At 51.4% G+C, this 22,328-nt stretch overlaps 3 protein-coding genes and 1 long non-coding RNA gene across 10 annotated transcripts in view; 2 read left to right on the forward strand and 2 right to left on the reverse strand.

The window, feature by feature from the left end:
• Ralgapb (Ral GTPase activating protein non-catalytic subunit beta) overlaps positions 1-4,203 on the forward strand; it is a 100,369-nt gene extending 96,166 nt beyond the window's left edge. For 6 of the 7 annotated variants that reach the window (XM_004867777.4, XM_004867779.4, XM_004867780.4 and 3 more), the window contains one exon: positions 268-4,203. In XM_004867777.4, the coding sequence (XP_004867834.1) occupies positions 268-461 (194 nt within the window). In that variant the 3' untranslated portion in view covers positions 462-4,203. The remainder of the gene's footprint in view (positions 1-267) is intronic. The other variant, XR_015442033.1, reaches the window with a different exon arrangement.
• On the reverse strand, positions 845-15,219 carry LOC110346301 (uncharacterized). Its single transcript, XR_002390239.1, has 3 exons — positions 15,109-15,219; positions 14,356-14,522; positions 845-988 (listed from the first exon to the last, which is right to left on the reverse strand). It is a non-coding gene; the product is annotated as an uncharacterized LOC110346301 (long non-coding RNA).
• On the forward strand, positions 1,799-11,511 carry Adig (adipogenin). Its single transcript, XM_021246775.2, is given in 6 exon segments — positions 1,799-1,966; positions 6,022-6,548; positions 6,550-6,620; positions 9,643-9,665; positions 10,410-10,541; positions 10,884-11,511. Coding segments are annotated over 4 exon segments (249 nt in total). The 5' UTR covers positions 1,799-1,966; positions 6,022-6,512; the 3' UTR covers positions 10,529-10,541; positions 10,884-11,511.
• Positions 15,220-16,495: 1,276 nt separating the features above from the next.
• Positions 16,496-22,158, reverse strand: Prm2 (protamine 2). The gene is made up of 2 exons (XM_087188985.1): positions 19,109-22,158; positions 16,496-19,030 (listed from the first exon to the last, which is right to left on the reverse strand). The coding sequence occupies exon 2, from the start codon at positions 16,990-16,992 to the stop codon at positions 16,753-16,755; it is 240 nt and encodes a 79-aa protein (XP_087045111.1). The 5' UTR covers positions 16,993-19,030; positions 19,109-22,158; the 3' UTR covers positions 16,496-16,752.
• Positions 22,159-22,328: the final 170 nt, after the last annotated feature.

Here is a 22,328-nt window from a genome sequence, read left to right on the forward strand (position 1 = left end):
AGTTAAGACTTCACAAGCTACTAGGAAGATAACTGGTTGTAATACAGGCAGGAAATGGATTGTCAGGCCAGATTTTGGTCTGTTTTTCCTTGTCATGGGGTTTTTCTTCTGACAATGTTTTCTTAGTGCTGTGTCTTGTCTCTCTGGGGAGGGAAAGTTAAGCAAATAAATGCAGTACTTTGAGTATGAAGAACAGTTCATCTGAACACTGAGAGTTCATTAATTGAGTGATCATTGACAGTTATGTTAACCCTTTTTGTTTTCAAGGCTTTCTGGTGAGGCAGACTGTAATAAACATTTGTAGAAGAAAGAGACTGGAGAGCGACTCCTATAGTCCACCACATGTCCGCCGGAAACAGAAAATCACTGACATTGTCAACAAGTACCGGAACAAGCAGTTGGAGCCAGAGTTTTATACTTCGCTTTTCCAGGAGGTTGGACTCGAGAGCTGCAGTTCTTAGACCACTGTCTGTCTTGAACTCCATTGTATGGACTGTAATATCAAGCCAAGACAGTTTGACAGGTGATCACTGTAAAAATAAAAACAAATCACTCCCTGAGAGCTTACTGTTTAATCACCAGAATAGAAAAAACACATTGTAAACCCACTGGATAGAAAGAAGACTCAGCTTTCTAGTTAGTCAGATGGGCTCCCGGACGCAGTCATACTCCTGCTGGTAATGACGATAAAAATTTTAGTCATAAACTTTCTTTTAAATGTGACAATTTTAGTTAAATATAAGCCTTTCGAGGAGAAAGGCTTTTATGCATCTTAGTTAAACACATGCATTGGTAGTATCAACAAATTTGCAAATTAGAAGTTGAAGATAGTTTTATATCTCACTTTTTAGGAAGTTGTATTCAAAATTAAAATCTGTCTCAGAATCTTCCAGGACATCTTGAAGGCTCATGTTGATAGCGTGGAAGAGAGGGAAAGAAGTCCCAGCCTTCTGCTTATTTGTAGGTCCATTTGTCTCCAACTGTTAAACTGAGAAAAAGAAACAAATTTTTATTTGCTCAGCTATGAAGTCTGACATTAAAATATTTCATATTTTCTTTCCATATTTAAAAAGTTGTCCTTCTTATCACTGTATAGATCTGTCTGAAGGCCTCAGTTTTTGAACAAATAGATCTAAAGCAGAGGCAGTCTTATCCTGTAATGGGGTTACTAATGAAGTTTGTGGGGTTAAAAGCTGTAAGACAGCAGTGATGCCTTCATTCTAATGTAAATTCACAGCAGGGGTTGAAAATGATTTGGTTTCATCCATTATCTCTTATTTCAGGACCAAGCAGCAAACTGCAGTAGTTGATGAAGGATTCTATTTGGGGTTCAGGAAGTAGCCTCTCAATGCTACTGATGCAGATCTCTCCCAGAGAGCTCTCGGATTACATCATAATTGACAGACATTAGTGACCACCTTCTTGGGTGGCTGCTGTTAAAAATGGCTGTTGTCATATTTTCTGGACTTTGCTAGTTGAAGGCACAACAAATCCCTGCCAGGATTTTGGAAATATTTCTGTTACCTCGCTGCTACTTTTCTGCCAGAGATAAAACACTTGAGGTGGACAGACCCAGACTGTCCTTACAAGGATTCCTGTTACAGTGCTACTGCATATACCGCTCATTTCTCCTATTTTTGTGTGTTTTCTTCTTTAGTAAGATTATTTTGTATTAAGAAAATAAGTAATATTTGAAGTCCAAAGAGAAGTGATCGGAATTGTACAAGGGTTGTTTCCTATTGTACTGTGATGTCAGTAGGTTCTGTAGTCAGGGCTACATTGGTCTGTTTGATTTGATGTTTTGGTAGTTTTCCTAGAGGGTCAGGTATAGTGTAGGACCTAATTCCCTGTGCAGATAACTATTCCAGAAGGATGCATTGTGCCATCTCTGAGCAAGAAACGTGGGCATAGCAGCTCTTGGTCTTGAGTTGGCCACACCCTTTCTTCATGTTTGTTTTAAGCTCAGGTAAAGATAACCTCCTCTTCCTTTTCTTCCTCTTCTTCCTGTGACTCCAGTCACAGGGCATAATATTGTTCAATCATTTTCTTTTTGAGCTAGATAATAAATTCGTATTTCCAGATGATAGCATGGGAGGTGGGGGTGTATTGTAAAGATTGGTGAATTCTACCCTAAAAATGTTTTAGTAGCTGAGCAAGAATAAGATGAAGTTTAACACCTTCCAAGGAAATTCCAGATTGACATTGCAGGGGCCCCTTGTTCTAGTTGGGAGTAAAGAAAGAAGGTCATTCACAATATTACAGAGGTTAAAAATAGCTGATGTCAATGTACTTCCTCAAATAAATCTTTTATTCTTGAATACTGAATAGTTTGAATATCAGAAAAGTGTGGGGGGGGATGTGGGGAGTGGGCTTGCTGATTCTTCAGTTAGCCGTAATTTCTGTCAAGTCTTTGTAATTCTAATGGTAAGTGAACAACTATGTTGAATGTGGTTTGAGATCTGTGAGACTTGGTGGTCCCTCAGGAAAGGAGGGGTGTGCAGTCCCCAAAGACATGAAATCCCTAGTGAGTACAGGGCCAACAGAACATGGATTTGCACACCTTGTCAGGTGCTAGTTCCTTCTGCTTAAGTTGCATCTACCCAAAAAGGAAGTGTGGTAAGAACCCTTGGACCTACACTAGTGTAGGTTAAAGTTCATGCTTACTACATTCACCCAACAACCTGTGTTAAAAAATACTTTGAGTAGAATAATGCCAGAGGAACATACTTAGTACCTAATAGTCTTTAGTAGTGCACTTGATAAGTTTGCCAGCACGTGTTCAGAACCTTTGGGTGACAGCTAGGACCACTCTGGTCTGTGACTTAAGCAGTTCAGTTGCTTGTGTGCTGGGTCTGCCAGGGGTCGATGGGAAGAGGTAAGCAAAATCCAAGAGACAGGCAAGTCACCCCTCCTATTCCCTTCTGAAATTTCAGGGAGGGAGTTCTTTCCTCTTCTCTGGTTAGGAGAACTGAGGACAGAAAGGAGGCCTTTGACCTTAACCCTTTCCATTTTCAGCCAGCTCTGCCATTTTGTCCAGCACTTCCTCCTAAGACCATCCCCAGTCCTTTGGCCTTTTGAGAGGAATAAGTGCATGGTAGGACCTTCCACTTCCCAGCCATATGTAGACACATGTGCTCACACACACATGCACACACACACACACACACACACACACACTCTCTCACACTCCTACACATTTTCCTCCACTTCCAGGTTGTCTGTTTCATTGTAGCCCATTCTTCTTGGGACTTGGGTGTAAATACAGAATGCCTATACCTTTGGCCTGTAATGTCAGTTGGCCACAGATTGTGCTTTGAAGTGTTTGTGAACAGTTCCTGTGAGCAGTGAGGAAGCATTTGTCAGGCTCTGGAGACCAGTTTCTGGAGAGGCACAGTGGAGCTTCACCCAGGGTGAGAGCCCTGCACAAAGACAGGAGCTGTGGAAGATGGTGAAGCATGTTAGGGGCCACTTGACATACCTGCTGCCAGTGGTTCTGCATTCAGCATCTGTGGCCTATTCAGGTTGTGTCATCCTGAAATGATCGTTGCACTTACATAAAGCAATCTTTGGAGTCATCTAATCTGTTTTGGGGGCTCCCTGCCAGCCTGTTTTCCTGGTGTCCCTCCAGACAGTGTGGAGTCAGACTGTGGTCTCAGTAGCTAGCAAAGCCATGCACTGTGTAGTGTTTTTCTCAGAATATCAACCCTTATTCTTTAGACACTTTGTTTTTTAATGGTGAGGGAAAAGGTATAATTTGGGATTCCACAGTGCCTTGCATATAGTAGGCGCCCAGTAAATATTTGCTGAAGCAAACCAAGTTTCCCAACTCCTCATCTCCTGCAGTGACCAAGACATCTTTCTCCTCTGAAGGGCTTGGCAGTTGTGGCTAAAAACTAAGCAGTATCATTATTTGCTTGAAACCATATATACGATTTGTATGAATTTCGGTATGTTGCCAAGACATGATCTTTTTCTTATTGTATTTTCTGTAAATATTTCTGGCACTGAACTGTAAAGGCGAGATGTAAATATGAAGGTGTACTTGTGTCCCCTTGCCTCCTGTGTTTGATCTTCATCAGCTAGGGAAGAAGGTCTAGAGGTCTGTTTGTATTTATGCCAATCTTTTGTCCAGAAGAAACCCATGGAATATTGAATGTAATACATTTAGTCAATTAAATTTTAAGGAGATTCTTATCTAATAATTCTGTGTGTGATTTTGGTTACAGGCTGGCTGGCGGTCTGACTTCTGCATGGGTGCTCTTAATTCCCTTTTTCCAGGGGGCATGGGCTCAGCTTTGCCTGTCCTTCATAATTTAAGATCTGTGAATTTTTACCTTGCGGCTGGGGATTATTGAGGGGAAGATGACTCTGACCCCCGGAATTTTCTGACTGAGCAGTCCAGAAAGCAGGGAGATGCAGAAGAGAACACTCCCCCAACCCCACTGCTTCTGTGTGCGGTTGTCTGCAGAAGATTCCTTGGGACCAGATGACAGGTGGTGGGCTGTGTATGCCCCTCCCGAGAGTCATCCCTCCAACCCAGCACAGACTCCACCTTCTGTAAATATATTGACCCTAAAATCTTGTGCCTGGAGCTGGCCCTGCAGTGGGTGACCTACTCCTGCTCTGCCAGCCCACCACGGAGCCTTCAGCTGGATCTGATAGCCAGGAAAGTTGATTGTACACTGGTCCTGTTTTGGTGTCTGGGAAGGTCTCTTAGCCTGAAAATGTGTGTGTGAGTCTTGCCATGTCTCCTGCTCCATTCTGACCTAACCCCTTCAGGACCTAGTGCCTAGACGTCACCCCAGCCCTGGCCACCCTACTTCTGGCCTTGGCTTCTGGGCCCTGTGTCTGGCACAGCCTGCCTGAGCTTTGCTCTTGGATGGACATTTGAATACTGTTTGCCCAGATCTCCTTCTCTGGGAACTCGGTGTCCCACAGCAGGGCTTGAACTCCCTCTAAACCACTGGTTTTCCAGGCACCAGCTAGCCCTTCCCCTGCTTTTTTTTTTTTTCCTATGGCTGGCTGTGTGCCCTTCTCCCTGCACAGTTCCCCATGTCTACTCCACGTCACCCTGGGTTTGTCACCCATTTCCTTCAGCAGCTCCCCTGGCCTGGAATGACTGCCTAACATTAACCACAAAATGCAATGATCTCAAAATCAAGTCTGGATCAGAATCACTGTAGATGGGATATTAGTCCAAGCCTTACCCTCTAGAGGTTCAGACTCAGTGGCTGAGGGCAAGCCTAGGAATTTGCATGTTTAATAGCTACCTTCCAATCCTACCCACCTGCTGTCAGTGACAGGCAGGTGGAGCAAGGACTCAAGCCCATGCAGTTGCCACTCCTGAGTGGGTTTCCCCAGGCCCAGCAGGCTCTCAACCTGGCTACAGAGTCTCCCTACAGTTTAGGGGCTGCTGGACCCTGGGAGGCCCATATCCACCTTCCTACCACAGGCTGGAGGTTTGCTAGCTACTTCACCAGTGGATGAATGTGATGTGATGTGAGAAGATAAGAATGGCATTTGGGATATCCTACCCACTTAGGAGATGAGGAAAAGCCTTTAGAAGTCCTTCACTGAAAACCCTAAAAAGGACAAATACAGAAGCCTCCAGATTAATAATTTATTCGGAGCCTACTACTGTATGTGTTAGACAGTTTTTTGTTTGTTTTTGTTTTTGAGATAGGGCCTTGCTATGTAGTTCAGGCTGGCCTTGAACTCACTATGTAACCCAGGTTGGCCTCAAACTCACAGTGACCCTCCTGCCTCAAACTACTAAGTGCTAAGATTACAGGCGTGTGTCACTATGCCTGGCTAGATTAGACCATTTAAAAATGGCAGTCCAGTGACCTAATCCAGCACAGCAGATAGATTTTAGTTAGCACAGTTTGAGCTGAGATTTTAAATGGAGATTTCACATAAAACCCAGACTTTTTGGTTCTCCTGGAAGAGTTGCAAGGTCTGGCAATGCTGGACCCTTGTAGCTTTTATTGGCTGGAGCTCTGACAGCTGCTTTCCTCACAGCCACAAAGCTCTCTCAGTTTGCTGCCGTCACCACTACCCCCGCAGGTGTGGCTGGACATACTCGCTGGAAGACAGGATCTGGGGACGCTACTGGCACTTGGCAACATCGGTAACCCAATGTGAACTCCCACCCAGGAGTAAGTTTTATACTGTCATCTATTTTTCTAACTTTTATAATTATTCACTGAAGTCTTATAACAAAGAGGATCAGAGAGGCTTCACATGAACCCAGTGACTGCTGATCTGGGATTAAACTCATCCTGCGTGCATGGAGGCCTGGGCCTTTATTCCCAGCCACATATCTCTGTCCTAGCTCCCATGGGCATCCTGGTTCTTGCCCTTCAGGCTCTACCTGCAGGACACTGACATTCTTGTTATGTCACCACTTGGTCACAGTTGGGCTGAGAGCGGAGCACAGCCCAGCCTGCCAGTTCCCTGGTGCAGCTCTGCCAGCTTAGCCCAGAGTGGCCCCATGCAGCCACACATGCACCATGAGGTATCCACTTGTGCCTCTGCTGAATGACCTCACATACATATCCTGTCCTGATTTTCTGTCTGTGCCTATCTGTGGGCTTGCTGTTGTTCTTGTTGATCACCTGGTTCTGCTTAGCCAAGATGAGGCCCTGACTGGGCCCTAATCTTGGAACTGGGTGTGAGGCTGGAGCAGGATGAAGTGTCCTGAAACACTGCAGCAGTTTTGCTCAGCCAGTTTAGTGTGGTTTAGATACACTCAACTGTAAGGGAAAAGCTCTGATTTGACAGCTTAGGGTTTCTAGCTTTCTTTTTCTTTTTTTCCTTTTTTTTTTTTTTTTTCCAGTGCTGGGGGATCAAACCCAGGGCCTTTGCACTGAGCTACATTCCCAGCCCTTTTATTATTTTTTATTTTATTTTAATTAATTAATTAATTTATTTATTTATTTGGTACCAGGGATCAAACTCCAGTCCTTGCGCTTGTGCAGCAGGCAGCGAAACCACTGAGCTAAATCCCCGCCCCTATTTTTTTTTATTTTTGAGACAGGGTCTTGCTAAATCACTAAATTGCCCAGGCTAGACTCAAACTTGTGATCCTTCCTGCCTCAGTTTCCTATAGTACAGGCATGCACCTCCATGCCCAGCTAATTTAGGGTTTCTTCACCTAGAGTTCAAGAGTGAATCCCTGAGTTTGACTGTGAAGCAGTATGTTTGTGTCCATGTCTGTCCACCAGGGACCACTATGCCTGGGCTCTTGTTAGACAGAGGTGGCCCCTCTGGGACAATGAATTAGAAAAAGAAAAGTAAGTGCCCTTTCCTGTGCAAAAAGCTGTGAGCAGAGGATGGGCTGGATTCCAGCCCCACTAACTCCCTCACCTAGGTGCTTTTGTGCAGTAAGCAACTTGTACAACAGGATAGTTCCACCTTTGAGGCTTTTTGGATGCCCACAGATCATACCTCAGAGAAGACCTGGGTCTCTCTGGAATGCATGTATCAGAAACAGACTGACATTCACCTTGACCTCAGCATGCCACCAAGAGGAGCAAGAGGCAGAATAAAGGTGACTGAGGAAAGCTGGGGCAGGTGGGCTAGGATGTGGCCTTACCACATGGCAGGTATTGTAATTCTGTACCTCAACACCCTGTAGCTGAGCATCCTCCCTTCCCTCTGCCAAGGGACTGCCTGACCTTCCACCTCCTGCTTCTCAGCTCCATGGCCTTTCACCAGCCAGGCACAGAGGCTGCCAGGCCTGCTGCCAGCTCTGGTCGTAGGTTCACCCCACCCTTGCCCCGTGATGGCAGTGTGGGAGCTGGTAATTATTCAACGTTCCCAGGAGGAGCCTAGGAAATCCTTTTGCTTCCAGAAAATGTTTGTTTAAAGCATGACCTCATATTCCCAAAGTGAACTATAGTCCCCTGCTTGGGGGCACAGCTTGGCCATTGGGCCTCATGGCTGCTGGGAGTCCGAGGCTTGTTTGTGTGCTGTCTCTCTTTGGTCTAGAAGATGTAAGTTCTCATTTCAGTCACTCCCCCTAATAGTTCATAATGATAGCTAACCTTTTTTGGACACTGACTGTGTAAGTCTTGGGCTAAATATACAACATGTATTATGTCATTTAATCCTCACAATAACTGTTGTGAAGCAACCCTTATTTTACAGTTGAGGAAACTGAGACTTGGAGAGAAGACCTTCCCAAAGTCATGCACCTCTGAAGTACTTAGAGTGCAGACTTCAAATCCTGTCTCAGCCACCTGCCAGCTATGTGACTTGGACCAGTCCTATGTGAGCCCCAGCTTTCTCCTCTGCAGAATGGAATAATATGGTGCCTGCCCTTTGGGGCTGTGGAAAGGCTCCATGGTGGTGGGTGCCTGTCATCAGCACATATATGCATAGGGCACACAGGTGTTTATAGCCTGAGGGAATAATTCATTCAATGCTCGTTTTGTCACAGTGGGAAGCAGTTTAGGGCGGCTTTGAATGCCTTTATCAGAGGGGACACCTTCCCTACTACACAGAGCATTTTGAAATAAGTCCTTTGCAAATTTTGCAATGAAGAGAGAATCTCCTAAAGTGAGATAAGTGGTCCTCTCTCAAGGTCCTCATCTTCTTGGAACTCTCAGTGTCACTGTGTATGCTTCACCCTTGTGACAGGGACTGCCCCAACACAGAATCTGGGCCCGCCGGGGTTTGGGGGCTGTAAACCCGGGACATCCAGGCCCGTGGTTTTCTATTCTGCTGTGTGTCCCTTTATTGGAATCAGTATGGCTGGAATCTCATATGAAAAGCAGACAAGAGCTCCTCTGACTCTTCCTCCCCACCCACACCCCCATTCCTGGCTCAGCAGGACTGTGGCAGGACCAGGGGTGACAGCAAATGCCCGTGGGACTGAGAGGATACACCTTCCCAGGTTGAGGGAGGTATAGCTGGGGAGGAGAAGGGAGCTTTGTAGTGAGACCAGCACAGTAGCAATAAAAAGTAAATGAAAAATGAAGTGGGGCAGCTCAGCTCCTGGGGAAGCTGCTAGAGGGGACACTGGCTGCCTCTGCCATGACGTGGGAGAGCAGAGGGAGCCATGTGGCCCATATGGGGAAAATGCTCTGCTGTGGATTTTCCCCCTTTGCAGTTTGAAAGGAATTTATGGAAGGAAGAAGGGAAACATCCAGAGGTGGATTTGGGCTGAGACAGGAGCGGTATGAAGGGCTGTGCCCTGGACAGTCCTTCCACTTGCATTGTGTGCTTGGAGCACAATGTCAGAGCTGCCTCTGAATCCCCCAGCTTTAAAACGAATGCACCCAATGGAACTCCACAGGACTAAGGCGCCAGGAAGCTGAATTTGTACTACACCTCCTGGCTGTGAGCCTGGACAAGTCATTTCACCTCTCTGAGCCTTCTTTATCTTAAGATATGAAAAATACTATAGATTGAGCATCCTTAATGCAAAAAAAGTGACACTTAAAACAAGTTTTGCATTTTGGAGCATTTCTGATTTGGGGTTTTTGGATTAGGGATGCTCAGCCAGTAAAATCGATGCATAATTCCAAAATCTGAAGAAAATCCCAAACCTAAAACATTTCAGGTCTCAAGCATTTCGAATAAGGACTACTTAACCTGTAGTAATAATTACTTTCTAGAAATTAGTGAGAGGATTAGGAAAAGGCAACTAGTGACACAACGTAAAACTATAATAAAAGGAGTCTTCCCATCCCATCTCCTCTTCATCAGGCCTTCTCAAGATAAGCCAGGTCAGCAAATTCATGCACTCAATAACATGCTGGTGTTCAAAAACAACGGGAAGGAGAGCGGAATTTTTTAGAGTGATCCTGCCATATACATTTCTCTGCGACTTTCTTATAACACGCCATGGACAGCCTGCAAGTCCAAAGATTCAGCTATAATGCAATCATTTTAACAGCTTTCATTGGGTTAATGGACCAAGTCTCTAGTCACCCAGCCCCCTCATGATATACATGCACACAGTTTCAAGAATTCTATTTTTGGTATGTGTTTCACCACAGGACTGTGCTGCCCTGAGAATCATTGTAAATGTGTACATAGATATTTGTTAATGAGTGAATGAGAGGACAGATGGGTCAATGATTGGGTGTGTTCTTCAGCACCTCCTCCTGTACAGTGCCCAATACAGTAGATCAGTTGCACATCTCTGGGTCCTTCCCTTTCCAGTAGATAGATACGGCCTCTCTCTGAGTCTTGGGACAACCTTCTTTCTAAGTTTCTGGTCACCATTCAAGGCCATGGAGTCTACATAAGGTCCCAGGGGTGGCCCCTGTGTCACAGTTCTGCCTTGGCCTCCTGTCCTCCAACAAGGGTGCAGGGATCCTAGGTCTGGAAGGGGAAACCTTTTGGGCAGTGGGTGGGAGACAGGATGTAACTAGAGGCCTTGTCTTGGACCTTCACAGATTCAGAGGAAAGTGCTCCAGATTTGTGCTTCAACTGGGATCCCTGGAGCAAAGGCTCAGCCGACCTTTGCTGGGAGGGGACACTTCATGGGCAAGAGGAAGAAAGGCTGTCCTGGTGACCTGTTGTGCCAGGTAAGGCTGTTCTAGAGGGTAGTGATGCCTAAAGCCCTGGGCCACTGCTGTGTTGGATTAGGCTCTTGCTTGTTCTCACCAGGGTAGAGAGTTTGGTATCAACTATGCTGGAAGACCAGCCACCTCTGCCATAAGGAGCTTCCTTACAAAGGCTAAGAATTAAATTCGTGTTAAATCCTCATAACAACCCTGTCAGTTGGAACATGGTTCCGTTGGATGGGAAACAAGTTCAGAGAGGTTAAGTAATTTGCTCAAGGTCACACAGCCAGAAAATGGTTCATTTTCTGAGTCTTAGTGAAATGCTTTTCTCAAATGAACAGTAATACCACTTGCTCCTCCTAGATTCAGATGATGCAGCTTCAGATTGTGGCACTGATGTCTGCAGGAGACAGGTATAAACTCAGAGCAAGGCCTGAGGAATGCAGAGAGGAGATATCTGATGGTCTTTGGATTTGTCATCCACCTCCACACCTGCTGTCACCTCACATCTCCCAGGCGTACCCTTATCTTCTATCCTGCACCCTGAGACCACAGGCCTGGAATCCCACATGCACATCCATTAGCTGCCCACCCCTTTGAGCTTGATTGGCATCATGTGGAAAATGGGGCCAATCCGTCTTGTTCATCTCCTGAAGCTGCCATAACAAAGTTTATGAGCTGAGTGGTTGAGAATGAGAGAAACACTGTCTCAGAATGATGGAACCCAGGAGTCTGTGTCAAGGCGCCTGCAGGGCTGTGCTCCCTCTGAAATCTGTCCTTGACTCTTCCAACTCGTTTCAGCTCCAACCTTGACCCTTGAGCCAATCAGCAAGTCCAAGTTTGGACCAGTCTCAGGCCTGATGCTGCTATATAAGCAGCACTACTCTCACACACTTGGTCTAGAACTGCTCCCTCTGGTGTACTGATCCCCTTGTGCTGCAGCACAGTCCCTGTTCAAATAAAGCCTCACTCCAGTGATCCTGCAAATCTCATAATGTAATTCATTTCTTAGGTAATGTGGGCTCAGAAGGTCCTAAAAATCTACTCTTGAGTAGTGTGGATAGAGTTGTAAACACCAAAAGCTCTTCTCCCTGAAGTGCTCTAGAGATAAGGAGCCAGTGAAGGTCAACAACAGAGACCAGAAGCCTGTGATGCAACCAGCATTGACTGGCAGCAGCCAGCAGCAGCAGAGACCAGCACTGGGCAGTGCTGACCAGTGGTGTCTGGCATTAACTGGTGTTGACCAGCAGCATCAGAGCCCAGAGCTGAATCACTAAGGACTAACGGCCATTGGTGCTCAAAGCCTGGAACTGTTACTACACTTTGCCAAAGTGTGATTTCTGTCTCAGTTGAGCGAAAGAACCCTTCCACTGACTGGTAATAGGAGAGACAGTTCAACACATGTAGAACTCAGCACAGTGCTCAGCACTTAGTGAGTTCTCCATCAATTGCTATCAAAAGAAAAAGAGCACTGGGAAGTGAGGTGCTCTGTGTACATTGGGTACCAAGTATAATTTAAGTGCTTGACATGCACTGTCCGACTGAAGCCTTACAAACATGTCTTAAGACATGTAAGATTTTCACAATGATGAGGAAGGTGTGTCTTGTTGAGGTTAAGACATTTGCCAGAAGTCACATAGTTTAAGTGGCAAAACTGAAGATCAACCCAGGCTGTGGGGCCAGGGATTTAGTTCAGTGGTTCCGGCGCCTGCCATGCAAGCGCAAGGTCCTGAGTTCGATCCCAGGTACCGGAATAAAAAAACCCCAGGTTGACAAGGCTGCACTATATCACATGGAGTGGGAGGCACTGACCCTCTTTGGAGATAAGCTCTTTGAGACATAACTGAGGAAAGACGAGGTCATACTGGACTGAAGTGGGCCATGGATCCGATGGCTGCAGTCCTTATAAGAAGGCTATGTGACAGCCAAGGCAGACTGGAATGACTGCCCAAGCCAACACTGCCAGCAGCAACAGAAGCTGGAGGCAGCAGGGAAGCACTCTCCCTGAGGGCCACTGCCTTGCTGATGATTTGGGGCCCAGGGCATCCAGAACTGTGACAGAGTTTGTTGTCTTAAGCCCCTAGGTTGGTGGTAATCTGTCACAGCGGCCCCAGGACTCTAATGCAGCTTAGTAGACACAGGCTCCTTCCCCAGAGGCCTCCGGGTGCTGGGCAGGGCTGCAGCCCAGGGATCTTCATGAAACCTAATGGGGCAGCCTGATTGGGGTGTGGAGGGCGTCTGCCCTGGTGGCTGCCTACCCGCAGCTCACCCCTCGGTATTGCTGGGTAAGGACCCCACCGCCTGCTATGTGGCTGGGTGAAGCCTGACCTCCCTGAACCTGTCCCTCACTGCCCAGGGGCTACCATATTGCTATGAGAACCAAACAAGACAGAGAGAGACTTCTATCCTCTCTGAGGAGGAGGGCCCCAGAGCAGAGCAGGTGACACAGGCAGGAACCACCAAGAGCTGCTCAGGATGGAGAAGGCAGAAAAGTGGCTCTCACCAAGTGCCCAGCATGTGCCAGCCCACAGGGCTGTCACTCCCAGGCTACCCTGCTGAGTAGAGGGGACTGTCAGCCCCACAGAACGAGGGCCTCCATTGAAAAGCTGCTGAAACAGCCAGAGCTGTTTCAGTGTTTCTCTCATCCAGAGAAGTCGGATGCATGGGGCCTGCTGTGGTTGTAGAGGGTCAGGCTGTGATTCAGGCCATGGTCCAGGTCCAGAGCGAGGCCCAGATGGCAGTAGGAACGCAGCAGGAGCTACCCGGGGCCCAGGCTGTGCTCCCCGGAGAAAGAGAGGGCCTGGGGGGCAACCCCAAGCTGGGAGTCATGGAGCTGCAGGGACGGCAGCTTCCTCTCCCCACTGGGACCATGCTCGAGAACTAGGGCAGCAGCCTGGGGGGTCTCCCAGCCTCCACTTCTGCCCCACCACAGCCCTTCCTTGCCTGGCAGCAAGACAGGCCTCTAAGAAATGCAAATCCAACATTTCCCCACACTCAGTGCCTCATTTTCCCTGCTTAGACGAGAAGCCAGGCCCACTGCCTGGCCAGTGGGCTGCAGTGTCTTCTAACTGCACCTCCTTGTCCAGTTGGCCCCACCGTGTTCTTCACATACCTCAACCCCGCTGCTGCCCAGGGCCCAGCTCCCCCACCTGTCCTTCCTGTGTCCATCCCAGGCTCTGACCCAGGCCACACAGCTCTTGCTGTTCTGTGTCCTCCACCCCTGACTGTGCCCAGGAGGACAGCCACCTGCTGTCCCCCACTCACAAGGACCTACTCATTACTCGTGGCCTAGAGGCTGGGGATGTAGCTCAGTGGCACCACGTCTGCCTGACAAGCACAAGGTCCTAAGTTTGATCCCGGTACCAGGAAAAAAAAAAGTTTCAAACTCGTGGCCTAGGGTTCTCGCATGGTATAAGGGCAGAGACTGCGGGGCGCATAAAGCCTTAGGAGAAGGGGTGGGGCAGAGGGGCGGGAGGAAAAGAGGAGGACAGAGAAATAGGAGGATAGGAACGCCGTGGGAGGATGGACGGACAGAAGAGCCAGCTGACACAGCCAGGAAGAGCCCCCGGCAGCTCCCCACCCACAATGGCGCCAGGGCTCTCCTCCTTGCACTCCTGTACCTCAGGCACCCTATGTGCTGGAACCGAGAGCCTCTTCCGCCCCCCACACAAACACCGGAAGCTCCCGAGAGACGTGCCCTGCCCAGTCACCCAGATGCCAGATGACAGAGCCACCATGCTGGCATCTGACCGCCCCCTCAGGCCCTGCGCCCTGCGTGAGCTGCCCCCCACCCAGGTCCCCGTCCCTCTGGCGGCCCCTTCCCCAAGGCACTCACCCTGGGCAGCTCACACAGCCCCAGGTGGAGGGAGTGGCGCAACCAGTGCGTGTAGTCCGTGTCCGTCTCCACCTCTCCCCGAGGCTCCGTGGGCCACAGGAAAGCGGGAGGAAGTGCTCGAGCGTGGCCTCCACTCGGACTCTGTCTGGTTGGTGTGGCCGGCATCTCTGGAATGAGGGGACACACGGGGCAGGGCTGTGAGGGGGTGTCCATGCCAGCCCTGGGGGACCTCCGCAGGCAGAGTCAGGACCCCAGCATGGAGCCCTTGTCACAGCGGCTGCCAGGGCTCTGGGGCAGGATGGCACTGTGGACACCGAGGGGCAGGGCCCAGTGTCTCAGAGCAGGAGGTGGTGCAGGAGGGAGGGCCTGCAGGGCAGCCGACCTCATTTCCACAGGGCCGGTTCCTGCCTGGCTCTGCAGAACACGCCTCGCTGCAAGCAAGAGCCCCCAGATGGGTGACCCCATGTCCCAGTGCCTGAGCTCCCACGCCCCACCTCCAAGTCCTTGTTCTCCACTCCCGGTGCTAGTCTGAGGGGCTCTGGTGTGCTGTGCACCTGCCTTATCCCCCAGAGTCCTCACTACAGTCCACTCGGAAAGGGCTGTACTCGCTTCATAGATAAGAAAACAGGCTCAGCACAGAAACGAGGGCCGGGGTCCCGCAGTGCAGCTAGCAGTAAGCCCTGGGGCCCCTGAGCCGGCGCTGTGGGCAGCAGTGGCGCCTGTGGTCACTGCCAGCCCGGCGTCTTGGCTCACCTTGGATGTCGTGTTCTGCTGCACCCAGAGTCGGCCCCAGCTCAGATCCAGCTGCTTGCTGAACACAGTGTGTGAAGGTCCCGCAGGCCCGGAGGGGGCCCAGGCCCCAGGGTCCTCGGAGCTGGCAGGGAGAAGATGGGGTGTGAGTGGGACCCTCGCAGAGGCCGGGAGCTGGGCAGCCCGGGTGTGGCCAGGCATCAGCAGGTGCGTACCTACCCCAGAGAGGCGGCCAGGCAGCCGTCAGGCCCAGCTGTGCGCCGAGCACCTGTGGGCCTAGGTGAGCTGCAGGGTCAGGGGCTGTGCTCCGTCCCAGGCCAGCTGCACCTGCATGGGGGAGGAGAAGCTCACCCCATCCCTGGAGGACCTGGGGTGGGGAACCTGCACTGCTGCTCTCTGCAAGAGCCCGGGCCCCCCAGATGGGAGAGCAGGTGCATTTGGAGAAAAACGCCGAGCTTCAGCACCACACTCAGCATTGCCAGAGACAGAGCCAGGCAAGGCCCTGCAGGTGCCTCAGGGCCCTGTGCAGTCCCTTGTCCCGCCCATCACCTGACCTCATCTCCCATCACTGCCCCTTCCTTATCTCTGGCTCGGCTGCTGTGCCTGGCTTTCCACCCGAAGGACCTTGGCACTTGCCGTCCTCCAGCTCCACATAGCTGTCCCCCCCAGTGGTCCTCCACTGATGAGCCACCTCCCCAGGGACCCTCACTGACCGCTGGCCCAGCCCATCAAAGCCTCAGTGTCCTCAGCTTGCTTTGTGGTGTTTATGGCAACTTCTGAGCAGTTCGTTTTCTCATTTGCTTGGGTTCTGCCTGTTCTCCCTGACCTGCTGTCATGCACCTCACAGATGAGAAACTGGCTCAGAGAGGCTCCGGGTGCTGCCGAGGCCACCTGCCAGGTGGGGGGCCAGTGCCCTGCTCCCCCTGCCCACCCCGAGGTGCCCATGCAGCAGGGGGCTGTGCAAAGGACGCTTGGAGATCCAGCGTCAAACGAGACCAAGCTGCAGGTGCTTGATGGAGCACTGCTGAAGGAACGGGCAAGGGCGGGACCCTTGAGGTGCCCAGCCTTGGACACCCCTGATTCTGGAGTCGCTGTCACTGAGGAATCGGTCACCCTTCCTCCCAGCCATGGCAAAGCTCCACTCACCTGCTGGCTCTGCCTGCTGTCCCTGCTCCTGGCGAGGACCCTGGCCTCAGCGTGCCACCAGAGCAGGGTGAAGGGGAGGGCAGGGCCAGGTGGGCAGCCAGCTCACCCTTCCTCAGCTGCAGAGAGGAGGAGATCGCCACCTTGGGAGGGCACAGCTGAGCCAGGGTCTGCTCCCAGTCGGCCCAGCCCGCCGCCTCTACACCAAGGTGGAGGGGAGAGAGCAGCCATCTGAGACTGGGTGGCAGGGTGCGCATGGGTACCTGGTGCAGGCGGACTGGCCCCAGGAACGTTCATGGGCCAAGGGACCCCAGGATTCTGCTTGGGCTGCAGGGTGGAGTTTAGCCTTGTCCAACCCCAGCGTCCCCTCCAATCCCACTGCCTACCTGGTCCCTGAGCCCTTCCACCTCCAGGCCAGCCCTCTGTGCCCTGCTGTGTTTCATTCAGCACAGGTGCAAAGGGCCTGGGGCTGGTGGGGCAGGGTTGGGGCAGACCTTGGTGATGTCACCTCCTACAGGTGTGTCTCCTGCACCTTTGGCAAGATGGGTGCCGCCGTCTGTGGACCTGGTATAGCCTCTTTTGAGAACAGCACCTAAGCCTGCAGTGGCAGCCTCTGTATGTCCTCCCATAGGCCTCCGCGTGCTCTGGGCTCAGCCCCCACTCCTGCTCCTGGCCCTTACCAGACTCCGGGCTGTGCGCCTGGAGCGGGCACTCCCTGGGGCTCCTCATGCAGCAGCGGACCATTGTGCCAGGAGCTGTGGAGAGGGGCAGCTCCGGGCTGAGGCTGCAGGTGACCTGGGAAGAAGGGCTGCAGCTTGCCCACCTGCTCTTGCTGTTGATTGGTCTGGTTGGTGGGGCACTCAGAGCTCATATATAAAGGGGCCCCGCCCCTCTTTGACCTGGCAGCCCATTCCACGATTATCCCCACTCTGCCCAGTACCCTCTTGTGAGGGCAGCACAGGCCAGGGGCAGCAGTCCTGGCACAGAGGCCCTGGCCCTGCCTGTGAAATGCATCCCCAGTCATGAGGAAGAAGCTGCTTTTTACCTACACCCAATCCTCATCCTACTGAGTGGTGGGAAATTATAGGTCATTCTAGAAGCTTCCTCACTTCCTTGGTGTTGTGTCATGGTCGACTGCGCTCTAGATGCTGGAGAGGCCAAAAAACAGGTTCTGCCCCAGAGCCCTGAGACACCTTGATTTGTAGCCCCATTAGACCTGTTTGGACTTCTGACCTGCAGAACTGTGTCATAAACTCGTGTTGGTGTAAACTTCGGAGTGTGTGATGATTTGTCAAAGTGGTCATAGGAGAGGAAGGAGGCTTAGTCCTGGGGCCTCGCAGGAGTGAAGGGTGACACTGCCTTTCCTGAATTTAAATGCTGCTGCCTTCCAGGACAAAGAAACTTTATAAGGGGCTCAGTCTCCCCTCAGGCAATTGGTAAAAATACGAATGCCCAGCTAGGTTCACATCTCCGTGTCTAGAGATATGGTCAAAATACAAGAAAAGCAAATCCCCAAAAAGTCCACCTGGGGGGTCTGCCTGCCCCCCTGCCACCTGCTGTCTTGCTCCTCCTTGCCTTGCTGGAGTGTGTGAGGTCCCAAGAGTCCAGGCGAAGCCAGGTTTAGCTCAAGCCTCCGCGGGGGCCAGCGCTCACCTTGGGGACACGGCCTGCTGACACCTGCCTCTAGGGGCTGCTGAGGACCGAAGGCCTGGTGCTCAGTGGGGCCCCATGAGCAGAAGTCAGAGTTCCCAGGTGTTGCTGGGCCTGATCCCTTTTAGGAACTGGTCCTGTGGCTCTGGTGGATCACTGATAAAACCCGTGGCTTGCTCCAGTGCTGGGACGTGACCGTGACACAGGGTCTGTGTCAAGCCTGAGCTTCGTAGGCCATGACTGGGCCCGTTAGCCCAGAGTCCTAGTAGGATTTCTTGCATCTGCTTCCATCGTGTGCAGCATCCTGCGGGAAGGGTGTTGGTTCGGGCAGCTCTGATAGGTGAGTTCATGTCTTGGGGACAGCGCTTAACCTCCTGCAGCCACTTGAGGACTGAGCGGGCAGGGCAGCTCCCCTGCTGCCTGGCCAAGTTACCACTGCTCTCCAATGGGGACACAAATGAGGGCTGCTGAATGAAGGAAAACCTTGAATTCATAATTCTAATGGTGACTGTCTTGTTCCCTGTATAACCAAAGGAACTGTCGAGATTTCAGCTTCGAATTAAACTTGTGTGACACTTTGGGGACTGGCAGATGTTTAACTGGCTCTGGGGACCCCCAGATACCCTTGGGGTAAGGAAGCCCTGATGGCCCTCTGATCCTTACAGCATCTTCCTGTGTGGCTCATTGCCAGCTGCCAACCTCAGAACAGGGTGGAAGGACAGTGGCCCTCAAATGTGATGACCCAGCTCTAGGGGTCGGAGAGGTAGGTAGTTTGGGAGCAAGTGTTCCTCATGTCGTGTCACTGAGTTTTGGACAGGATCCCTTATGACAATTGTCACTCTCATGGCCCCCTTCCCAGCATCCTTTCTGTGCCACATCCCCAAGCCCTTCTGCCTCCAGGCCAGCCCTCTCCCCGAGCCATCAAGGACAAAGGCATGAGTGGGATGAGTTTAACATTTATCAACAAGCGGCATTGTTCCTTAACAGGCTCCTGTTTCAGTGCAAGGTGGCAGTGTGAGAGGTGGCAAGACGATCTTGAGGTCTGGCAAAGTCTTCACCAGGAGTACGGTGGACTTGCTCTTCTGCAGTTAGCGTCTTCTGCACCTCCGGGTGTACCTGCGGCGGCAGCACCCTAAGAGCACAAAAGATTTTGAGAGGGCGTCGTGGCCCCACGGAGCCTAGCCCCAGCCCAGGCTGGACCCTCTCTTACTTTGTCTCCAACTGTGATGGCATCTCCACCTTCGTCTATGGCTGCGTCTACCGCTGCGTCTACAGTGGCATCTGCTCCAGCTTGGGCTGCAGCAGCATCTGTATCTGGCCGTGGTTCGAGGAGAACTTGGCCTGGAATTGGCTCAGAGCAGGGGCACCACCTCAGCTGAACCAGCCTACCTGTGAGGAGGTGGAACTTCGTGGGCTGTGAGGCAGGGCCGAGCCCTGGGCCTCTTATAGATGCAGGACATTGTGAGGTCGAAGTGGCCAGGACCTCACAGAGCATGGCCAGGGCCGTGCTTCCTGTCCATGTATGGGCACTCGAGGGGTGGTGCAGCCTTGGCACATGGGGGCCTCCGTGTCATAGCCAGTGTGACTCTGTATGTGAAGTATGCGTGAGGCAGGCCTGGTTGCAGTGCTGGGTTTCCTACCGGGCTCACGTGGTGGTCTGAATGTCACCAGGCAGAGCATTTTGGAGGGTGGCAGTTAAAATCTCAAAAGAGCTGCGTGTGGTGACACATGTCTGTAATCCCAGCACTCGGGAGGCTGAGGCAGAAGGAGTGCTTCAAGTTCGAGGCCAGCCTGAGCTACATAGTGAGACCCTGTCTCCAAAAAAAATTTTAATTTTGCAACTTAGAACAGAACAGCAAAATAAATAATGTGAAGAGCAGTTTCACATTTTCCTTCCTCCACACAGCAGGAGGCAGGGGAAGAGTGGGGTGAAGGGGCACTGCCTTCAGTGTTTCTCTGCAACTTCCTTGAGGACCATTTGCCTCCCGCCAGAGCTCACTGGCCCTAGGGTAGAGCAGGGTTCTGAGGAAGGAGGAGGGTGGGTCCCTGGCCAAACTCCCTGGAGAGGCAGCAGGCCGGCCTTTGGCCTTCAGCGTGGGACCCACACTTGAAGCTGGAGCCCAGCAGGGGCTGAGGGCCACACCAGCACATGGCAGGCTGCAGTCAGTGTTCCTTCCTTGGCTCATGTCTAGATCAACCTAGAATTATCCCTACCCCTACCGCACGAGGCCTCGGAGAAGCCACAGACCATGGAGATGGACTTCCACCCTGCTTGGGGAGAAGGACTTTGAGGCGTGTGGGCTGGGTTTACTCTTTCTGCTGATGCCAGGCGCCATTCCTGCCCACCAAGAGTTCATGTTCTCATTGGGCAAGAAACTCAAATGATATTTAGAAATGTGCACAAGATTTTTTAAAATATGCATAGAACTGAGTCCTGTGCTAGGCACGATGGGGTGTGCCTGTAATTTCAGCTACTCAGGAGGCTGAGGGAGGAGGAGAACACTTTTGAGGGCAGCCTGGGGACTTAGGGAGACCTTATCTGAAAAAATAAAAAGGGCCAGGGATGTAGCTCAGTGCAAAGCTCTGGGTTCACTCCCTAGTACCCCCCCACACGACACACTGTCACACAAAAAAGTGGTTGATGTGACAAAGAATGACTGCTTTGGGGTGACTTTTGAGATGAGAGCTGGGTGGGGGTGAGCCATGGGTGCCAGCCTCACCTCTGTCTATGCATGTGTCCCTGATGGGGAGGGAGCCACTGGCCCTGCCCCATGTTGCTATGTGGGGACCATGGTTTCCAGGGTGCCCTGAACAGCCCCATCCCACCAGAGGCACAGGGGTAGAGGCCCCTATTAGGCCACCTTGACCCTCAAGTACACACTCTACTTCCATTCCCACATCACTGGCAATGTGACCGTGGTGTCTGACTCTGGCGTGTGTGACTGCTACTCCAGGAGGGGGACAGAAGGGCCAGCGGGGCCTGGTAACTCCAGGGCCAGGGAGGCCACTCTGAGGACATGCGAGCTGCCACTGATGAAGCGACCTCTTGTTGGGAGACTTAGGGGACAGCAGGTGCAGGAGAATCTTGGGACGGAGAGAAGGGAGGTGTGGCTGCAGAGGAGGACTGAGTCTCAGCAGAGGATACAGGCGTTGCCCTCAGGCCACTCGGGGCCCAAGGCTGCTCTGCGGCTTGGTAGTCTCTGCAGTGCATGTCGGGGTGCTTGCCCTGATTAACACGCTCTGGCCCCCAACCGGTATTTTATTTACCACCCCCTCCCTCCCCTGCCATGGGAAGTCCCAAAGATCGGGACCGTGTGTCACTCCCTGCGTGTTCTGTGCTAGGAACAACGAGCAGTATGTAAAGGAGCCCAAGTGTCTGCTGCACGAATGAGTACATGGCAGAGGGACGCTTCGTGTGACCTAGTGCTCTTACTGTCATTTCCCCAGTCTAAAACCCTGGGGTCATGTTCTCATTTTGAAAATGACCCCTAACCTCTCCCCATGGCTGCCCCAGCTGAGAAACACTGTGCCGCCCTCTCCCACAGGCCGAAACCCATGAGGAGTCCAGACTGTCCCCCAAGGCCTGCCCTGTGATGTCACCCCCGACCACCTTGGTCCAGGGGTGACATCATCAGACAGGCGAAGCCAGGGGTCGGGATGTGTGTTCCCTGGGCCTTCAGGAAAAGTGTGGGCACCAGTTAGCGCTCAGATGACAGGAGGACATTTTCCGGTAAGGTGGCAATGTTTTAATTTTCCCCGGCACTCCTCACAGCCCCATTTGTCCCCAGTCACTCCTGCACACTCATGTAGGAGTGACCAGCACAGTGTTTGTGTGGGAAAACTGGAAATAATTTGGGCCTTCCCTGGGGGAAGTGGCAGGTGATTGTTCCAGCCATGTCTGGTCAATGTGCGGTCTTCAGGGGACCTGCAGGGTGACAGGGACTGGGGAAAAGCCCCACTGTGCCGGTACTGAGAGTCGCCGCTGTGTAGGGTATTCTCCATGTTTGTCAGAAACTTAGAAATGTCACACGTGTGGGGTAAGTCTAGAATGTAATACATTGTCTGAACAATGGGCAAGGCCTCAGTTTCTACTTCATCTCTGTATTACCGGAAAATTTCCACTGAGTAAGAGCCAACACAGAGCTGAGTGTTGAGTGGAAAATAAGAATACCCATTACATGAGGCGGGGATTTAGCTCAGTGGTTCTGCCTCCTCCCTCGAAAGCACAAGGTCCTGAGTTCGATCCCCAGTATCAAAAAAAAAAAGAATACCCATTACAGTTCCTAATGTGTTCCTTTTATACGTGTGTGTTACTGGGAATTGAACCCAGGGCCTTTGTTTTTTGTTTGAGATAGGGTCTCACTAATTTGCTAAGTTGCCCAGGCTGGGCTAGAACTTATGATCCTCCTGCCTCAGCCTTCCAGAGTTCT

Source organism: Heterocephalus glaber, unplaced genomic scaffold (genome assembly GCF_053883595.1).
Source record: "Heterocephalus glaber isolate CG9 unplaced genomic scaffold, H.glaber_assembly_v1.0 deba00001532, whole genome shotgun sequence".
Classification (NCBI taxonomy): Eukaryota; Metazoa; Chordata; class Mammalia; order Rodentia; family Bathyergidae; genus Heterocephalus; species Heterocephalus glaber.

Bases quoted from the DNA above. Each gene is read 5' to 3' on its own strand.
- Prm2 (XM_087188985.1), bottom strand. From the start codon at position 16,992: ATGGTCCGCTGCTGCATGAGGAGCCCCAGGGAGTGCCCGCTCCAGGCG.